The sequence below is a fragment of the Corvus cornix genome, chromosome 3 (genome assembly GCF_000738735.6).
Source record: "Corvus cornix cornix isolate S_Up_H32 chromosome 3, ASM73873v5, whole genome shotgun sequence".
NCBI lineage: Eukaryota > Metazoa > Chordata > Aves > Passeriformes > Corvidae > Corvus > Corvus cornix.
Genome location: NC_047056.1, coordinates 90,495,237 through 90,504,093, shown reverse-complemented (window position 1 = coordinate 90,504,093; position 8,857 = coordinate 90,495,237). Strand labels below are relative to the sequence as shown.

The 8,857-nt window shown below is 35.7% G+C and overlaps 1 protein-coding gene across 2 annotated transcripts in view; it reads right to left on the bottom strand.

Annotated features, from left to right (window-relative positions):
* HMGCLL1 (3-hydroxymethyl-3-methylglutaryl-CoA lyase like 1) overlaps positions 1-8,857 on the bottom strand; it is a 77,872-nt gene that overhangs the window by 26,675 nt on the left and 42,340 nt on the right. For both annotated transcript variants that reach the window (XM_039568754.1, XM_039568753.1), the window contains exons 6-7: positions 7,897-7,960; positions 3,230-3,418 (exon numbers count right to left, since the gene is read on the bottom strand). In XM_039568754.1, the coding sequence (XP_039424688.1) occupies positions 3,230-3,418; positions 7,897-7,960 (253 nt within the window). The remainder of the gene's footprint in view (positions 1-3,229; positions 3,419-7,896; positions 7,961-8,857) is intronic.

The window sequence follows — 8,857 nt, the reverse complement described above, 5'->3', positions numbered from 1 at the left end:
AATGAATTAGGATAGCAATTTGAATTTGATAAAATTCTATGGGACTCCTATGTGATTGTTTCATTTATTAAGGTATCACAGCCAGACAAATATCCTCTTTGCTTCTTAGCATACTCTTTCTTATGTTTGAATATATGTTATAAAGACAGACAAATCTATTTCTGGCAACTACACAAGCTTTACAGGAAAAGAGTTCTTTAACGCTTCCATCAAAAACTTTCCCTTCCATACCCATTCTATACGAACAATGGGAGTCAATTGTCAATGAAACTCAAATCTCCTTAGATCAGTGGAGATCTGAGGATCTCCAGGGCCTCTCCAGAAAGAAGCTTCCCGACCCATCTTTTTACACTTCCTTGGAGGTCTGTAACAATTTCCTATAAATGTTTTACTATTTCTTTCAGCTACACTATGTGTTTGTCACATTAGCTAACCCACACATGTAACTTTACTCAAAATACCATAACCTCTAACTAGATCTCCACATCACTTCCCATCTTCTGAATTGTCTCTTTGGTAAATTCTACACTCTGGTAGTTTTATATTAAGCCATGTAACCAAGAGCCAGTCATGTTTCTACTTTAAATGTTTACTTGTTTGTTCTGAAGCATCACCTCATGTTCCTCACATTTTTATACAGACTCTTTTCATAAAAGAAAGTGAATTTCCTTTCTATCTGTATTACTCACTTCAGCAATTCAAAAAATTACTTATGCTTTAAAAGTTGGCTAATCTCTCTCCCATCTTTCACTACCTATCCTTTTGCTAAAACAACACATATAAAACTGAGTACTAAAATTGCAAGACTACTGCCCTGCTAATTTCTTATACAGATATGGCCTGTCAGTTCTAAATGACCTTGGATCAGCCCCAAATGAAAGAAAATATTCTGGGCAGTATAATCCTGCATGAAACAATGTGATCTGTATAAAAAATCACTTACTGAATCACCAGCAACTCTTTCCACTCCTAGGAGATCTCCCATCGAAGCAATGCCTGAATTAGTGCAGAGTGATTTGTGGCTTTCCAGCTGCCATTCATTAATTCTTAGGAAATACAATATACAATACAACAATACTCAACCCGAGGTTGTTCAGAGATGTCTTAGGAAGAATGTAATTTGTCTGCTGAATGTTCTTTAAACTTGTTTTCAAACAATAACTGTAGCCTATTATTTCTATGACCCTCCAAACACATTTCACTCTTGATGAAATACTGTGTCGGTCACACAGAGCCATAAAGGGGAAAGGCAAAGGAATTGTTTCTGAGAAGCGTTTGGTTTAGGAAACAGAAGCTGAGTTGAAGACAAGGGGTTTTATTCCAGTGCTCTGCCATTCCTGTATCTTTGGCAGAAAGGAAAGCACAGGCAAGCCCAACAGCAGGGACTAGAAGTGGCCTGGCCACTCTGATCCACTGGCTTTAGCACTTCACCACACAGCCGACCTGCAATTGTCCTGTTTTAGGAGTATTGCTTAGCTATAATTCACTGCCAGCTGCCTTGTTCTTTTGACCAGAGACAAGAAAGGATGCTGTGAGGTGCAGGACCTGTTTGAGGATCCAAAAGCCTGGGGACTTTCCTTTAAATGAGCCAAGGAGCTGCTTGCACAAAGCCAGTCAGAGAGACTGTGTAATGCCTGCTTCATCAAGGACTTTTGGCAAACTCTATGACAAGTTCGGTTCAGCCAAAACCACTGCACCTTTAGACATGTACTGTAGGAGACCTTGAGCACAGAGGGAAATTTTCTGGTGGGTCTCAGGCACCCCTGGCTTCCCAGAAATCTGAGAAGGTTGCATAGGAATTTCTTTTTAAGTCTTTTGCTCTCTTGAATTTGCATTTTAGTTATCCTAAACTGCACATTAGGTACCTAAGAGGTTTTTTATACCTTTAGCTTTTACACATTTGGTTTAAGAACTAAATAAAAAGATAGGAGCAAGAGGTAAACATGGGACAAGAATCACAACAAATACTGGAGTTAACAAATCATAGCCATTGTTCAGTGTTAGGAGGCACCATGACAGCAATCATTTTAAGGAAGGATTTGAAAAACAATGCTTCAAGTATTTTTATGGCCAACTCCTCCCATGCTCAGGGGTTTTCATGCTTTTAGGTATTGCATCTGCAACTGAAGCTAACTGTGAAATTAGCAATTTATTTATCCCATGGTACATACACACACATTTGCAACAGTGAAAGTGAGTAAGGGTGAATAGGGAATGTTGTGAGTAAAAGTTATAACCTTTTTTACCAGATTTTGTCATTGTTTATTTCACTGAATACCTGCAGATTCCCATATTGAAACTTTCCTTGTTCCTTCTTGTGGCTTATACCACTAATACTGTTGACACAATTGTATCTAAATAACATAATATGAGCTCTACCAAAATAAAAAGTCAGACAAAGGAAAGTTTGACCTTCAGAATGACTGCCTGAATTTCAAGGAAACAGAAGATGCCATTAAGTATAAAATAGAACAATAAAGGACTACAATTTGTAAACAGTTTTTGATTCTGTAACACTTAGTAAAAGTAGCTCTCCGTAGGAAGGCATATTAAGATATTTCTCAAGATTATATCTTTACAAAAGCTACATTAGAACTTGCAGTCTGTTTTTTCTGCATTGTGTCCTATTCTGAAAAATATGTCAACATAAGGGGAAAAATCTGTTATGGAAATTAACTCTGATTATTTAGGCACAGCTGATTAAATAAGATATAAAGTTGTTGCTAATCTTACTTGGAAGGTATAATTGATAAAGAAAAAAGAATAATGAAGGCATATGAACAATGATAAAATTATCTAGACTATTCTGTGTACATAACTACCAATATTTTAGATTTATCCATCTGAAATCAAGATGTAATTATGCATTGTTCAATTTTATATTTGACACACCTGTAAAATTGAAGTTTTAGTTTAATGGAAAAAAACATACAGCTGTTCCAAAGAAAATTGGAATCTAATGTCAGTGAAATGTAATAATCATCACTGTTTCTTAGTGATTTTGTATGGAATTGAAGGTAAATAATAGATAAGGTTTGACATTTCCTGGTAAAACCAACAGCAATAATACCAGTAGACAATCTGATGTGTGAGCAATAATTTCCTAAAGTTTAGTGAGTGCCTTTTTGCTCTTCTAATGATTTCTTTAATGGCAGGATTTTTTAAAATTGCAGATTGAATTAAAATAAGAATCCTACTACTGTATACATAAAATGAGAAACAAAGTTACCTGTATGGCTGTGAGGATATTGGCTAATGCTTGGCCATATGTGTCATGACAGTGAACAGCAAGAGCACTCAAAGGAATTTCTTTCATAACAGCTTCCAACAATTTTTTCATACTTCCAGGCGTCCCCACACCAATTGTATCTCCCAGAGAGATTTCATAACAGCCCATACTGTACAGCCGCTTAGATACCTGATTAGAAACCGAAAAACACCAAGAGGTCAAGATAAAAGAGTATAAACAGGGTCAAGAACATACATTATAAAGGGCATACTTCTGTACAGGTTTTAGGTTTGACCTACTGAGGTGGATCTATTTACCAGACACCCTATATTCATTCTTGAAAACTGCCATTGAAGAACATCCCACAGATCCTCTTATTTTAAAATTATAGTTCTGCTGTGTTCTGTACGTGGAACAGCCAACCAAGTCAAATCCATCAAAAACTTGCTTTCTGATTCTCCCACAGAATCCAAATAAGCAAAAATTTAACATTATGAATTACGTTTCTGTCAAGCTCTTTCCTAACATTTTCTTCTCTCTGGAGACTTCCCAGCTGTTTGGTTTTCTCCATGTACTGCACATGGTAAAGACCTGTCCTTTTGTTTGCATATTACATAGAGACAACTAAGATAATAAATAATTAACAAAAAGCCTGTTTTTTCTTTCTTTTGGCACTTAAAAAATCAATGAAAACTGAAATGTTAACATCCTGCAGTCAATACTAATCTTGAAATATTAATTTTACTTGCTTTTCATGAAATCAAAACATTAAAATACTAAGAAAACAAAACTGCAACTTAATTAACCACTCTAGTCCTTAAATTTTAAAATTTTTCTTAATATGCAACAAAACCATATACAAATAGGTCTTACTTATGTAAGTAGAGCCCTAAATATTTCAGGAATTACATCTTTGAGGAGTTTTTTGCATGGCTGAGAACGGAGGTCTGGCTCCATAATTTTTGCATGGAGAGAAACACATTCAGAAGCACAAAATCATGTTTTTACTGAAAACATTGCTTCAGGAATTGAATGCAGTAACTCCCCATCTTATTTTTGTTGGATTTATTTGTTGGATATTTACAAAATCATGTTTTTACTGAAAACATTGCTTCAGGAATTGAATGCAGTAACTCCCCATCTTATTTTTGTTGGATTTATTTGGAAAGGTTCTTCCTTATTTTCAGCTGCTCAATATGTTTGTCCCCTTTAGGATTCCCTACTGTGTATGAAAGATCCCAAAAGACCACTCCACTGGAACAAAATCCCAGTCTAGAAATTAACTGTTTAGAAATGAAAAAATACAACCCTTTTCCAAGACATCTTCAGTTGCACTGCAGTCTGCTGTTAAAACAATTCCAGGACTTCATCAGTGGGATTGCTATGAGCATGTCTGAGGAAGCTGACAAAGTGCTGCACCAGAAGTCTCGGAAGTGCTGGATTAATATTACTGTTCACTTAATTCAAAGAACAGCTGAAAAAGAACTTCAAATGGTCTGGATCATCCTGTTTAAGGCTCGGAAGTGCTGTGACTATTGCAAACGTGGTAAAACTGTGGTTTGAAGTCAAATTCCCCGGTTTATATACACATAAATTCAACACATGTTATAAGAAAGGGACATTCACTGGAATGCAAAAGGGATTAATCTCACAGCATATTTTTATATCATCAACACATGGCAGGCATTTTAACTAGACTACTGTTGTAAGAAAAAAAAGGATCATCTGCAGCTAGTGGTGGATTATATCCAGTTAAACCTCAAACCTTAGTGTTTCTTTAAGATCAGGGCAAAGAAGTGTACTGCATTTTCCCCCCATTCTTTTTAATTCATGATTCAGAGTTTTTCTAGATGAGCATTTTAGTTATAACTTGGACTATATAAACTGCTAGAAATCATATTGCATTAACTTCTTTTTCATGCTCAGTCCTTAGGTTTTTCAGCTTCCTGAATACAGAGTTCTGAAAGATGGAAGAACAGAGGGTGAAACTGCTAATGAGCTGAGCATCATCACTGACTTGTCATGATCTAACCTTAAAGAGATCCTTAGAAAGAGATCTATATTTAATTTCAATAAGAATAAGCATACTTGGAAGCTGAATGGGAGGTTTTTTTGTACTGAAATTGCTATTTTACCATAGTAGAAGGCAGCCTGTTATGTTTTTGTAAGTTTTCAATGTGGATTTTTGGGAGGAGGGAGAAGAGAACACACTGTTTTTTCTATGTAATTGGGATGTGATTATGAGCTTGCAGCTTTGTTGATTGAACAGGGCTGTGTTCTGCACCACTGAGCAGTTTTACTATGCATGAGTCTTGTGCTACTCCCCTTGAGAACACTGCCTTGACACCAAGCATTGATCAAAATGGGAATTGGTGAACCAGCACTGCAACCTCTTAGGCACGTGAATGGTCCTACTCCTGGAAATAATATCAAAAACTATACTCTTATAGTGAATACAAAAGGTCATAATCCAGTTACAGATTATTTTAAGCAACTAACAATGCAAAGACCTGCAGTTCTTGTGTTGTAAGGGAAATTTTAATGATCCAACAATATTCAAACGAGTAGGTACATTTTCTATAGGTTGATCAGAATATGTCCTGGATAATATTTAATTTAATTAATTCACTGCTTTAGGTTAAAAGGAAGCTAAGGAGAGAAATAAGCAGACAGAAAGATAAAAACAGCCAAGCACATGACAGGAAGATAATGGATTACACAACTGGTTTCAAGGATGTTATACAGTGCTTCCAACAACTTTCAAGCTTTAGCTGCCTAAACTTGAAATTCTCAAACCACAAAATGATAAATGGTTAAGCAGTGACTCCATTTCAAGAATCAGCAGAGTAATAAAATAGGACTATACAATTTATTTTAGAATATGATAACTGTTTGTTTCTTTGTTTGTTTTAAAAAAAGAACCATACAGATATATCTGATAGATTCCAGAAGTCTGAAAGCATCTGAAGTTTGCACTCTAGATAACTGTGTAAGGCAGTTATGTATCTAATATACCATAAATTAATTTAGTCTGCAACAGTCTGTAATAATGCATGTAGTCTGAAATAATCCACCTCTTCTAATTGCCTTTGCTTCAGTTAAAAAATCTTTTTCTTAAAAAAAAAATTAAAACGGTCACTGTTACTGACTGCAGAAGAAACTGCCTAAACCTTTCAATTGTAGCTGCTGATTGCAATGCACAGTCAAGGGGGTCAAAATGCTCCCATCCCAAAAAGATGATGACCAGAGCAGCAGCCCTCTGAAAGAGTTTAGCAACTCAGCCAGTAATTTTGATAATGCTGATTCTCTGGATGTATTTACATAAAATTCATCAGATGTACATCAGTGCTTGCTGAATCAGGGATGGAATTAAAAAAATTAATGCAGTAGCTTTTATTCATAAACACATCCACAGTGGTATAGAGGTATGCAAGAAGACACTTACTAGGATGAAGATAGAAAATAAAATAGCAGTATGAGTAAAAGTTTGCAGGTCTGGAACATTAAATAGCAATCCCACTGGCAAACTGAGAAGGAGCTCTTCTGTGCAAGGAGAGTCGGTAAAAAACAAGCAACACATGTAAAGAAGCCTGTTGGGGGACATGGTAAGCAGTATGTCATCACTGCTCTAACTAAAGCTGTGTCATTTCTAACCTTCACTTCATATTAAAACAAATAAATTTAGAAATACTGAGTACCTTCCAAATTAGCTTTTTATTTTCAAAGAGTCTGAGTATGTGTGGCTGCTATGGGAGAAGTATTATCACAAATTCCATCTGGAGTGTATACTAGAAGAAGATGCAGGAGAACAGGACCTGAAAACCACCCACACCGAACATAATATATCAGACAATTGTTGACTAGCTGCTAGTGCTACAAATTAAAAAGTAATGGTTTGGATATTCTGCTAGATCAACAGAAATATGTGATTAAGTGTAACAGAGAAGACAAGTCTGTCTCTAGGTGGAAGGCCAGCATGTTCTGCCTTAAGCCTCTTGGAATTTTTGCTCCACTTTTTTTTTTTATTGTCCATTTAAGCTTTGATGCCCTCTTTGCTTTCCTGCAAAACTTTACACTTGTGTTTCACTCATCTCTCTGCTGGGAAAAAAAGGCTGGACTAAGATTTCTTCTTCCTTATCTTTTATTCTAAATGGGAAAAAGGGGCAGGGAGGGAAGGTGCAACTTACACCATCATGGCAGTAGAGCAATTTAAGAAGTCATATTGGGGATGAGTTTTGGTTCATGTGTCAATCACATGACCCTCACCAGAAGCCCAAAGACAACACAGTATGCTTATTCCAGCATAAAATGGATTTAAAAGCAAGAAATTGTGCTGGAAACTCTCTTGTACAACATAGTTCACTGACATATGTGCTTGAGTCTATTTCCTTAAGCAATTTCTTACCTTCTTGCTAGAGGAAATAGTGCATAATATTTTTTTTCTCATGACTGATAACAATCAAAATATGCTATTTTTCTCACATTTGACTGTATATGGTTAAGTGAGGTTATGCGCCAAATTTTAGCATTAGCTATGTTTTTTGCTTGTTTTCCTTAAATTTTACCCATTAAAGATCTTTTTATGATTAACTAGAGAAAATTACTTATAGACATTTTAAAATGTATTTTTGATTCATCAAAAAGACAAGCCAGAAATTCACTCTTACTTCTGCCACTTTTTCTGGTATGACATTTCCTTCATATGGGCATCCCAAGGCACAGGACACATACCTATAATAAAAAGAACACACAATGTTCTGTTTTATATATATACACATATATATACATATATATGTATGTATTCATCCATGTTACATTAAAAAAATAGGTTAAATATAATTTTGAATATTTAAACCAGTCAATGTAGAATAAAGATTTGAATGAAAAGTTAAAATTACATCAGATGAAAACTGAAGGTTTATCAATTTTCCTTTCAGATCACAGAACAGCGATTTATATCTTTACTTATGCTCAATATATGTCACAAGTTGTAAAGGACTGGCAATGCAGTCAAGTTAACAATGTTGTAGCAGACTGTTTTTCTTGGTGTTTCCTTCTGAAGTTGCAAGATCCAGCTCAAACTTTGCCTTGCCTTGTCCTCACAAGGTATTTAGAGGAAGATACCACTTTCTTCCTTGTACTACCTACCCAGATCATAGTGAGCAACACATGGACACAAACTACTTCTGACAATCCCACCATCTCATCAGAACTGTGATGAGGATGTAAGTTATCAGAACTGTGGTGAATGAGGAAGCTTTCACACTCTTTCCCTCTGTACTGGCATTTCTGCCCCAGTGCCCCAGAAGAGTTATAGCTCCATTGCAAGCTGTAATTTAGGTATGCCTTGGGACAAGAAGAAACTGAGAAGCCAAACTGTGTCCCTAAGCAGCTATTGGCTTCATAAAGCACAAAAATTGAAAGCCACAATCAAACTTCCATTGTTCAGCCCTAATGCTCTATTAGCATAGAATTCAGTTTAAATTTCCTCTTTTTAACGACAATTAAGAGCATGAAATTCTAATTAAACTTCTAATTGCTTATCTTAAATTGATTAGGAATATGATTAAACTAACCAGAAACACCCAGTCAAAATCAAAAGTGTGACCGTAAAAGGATTTACAACAG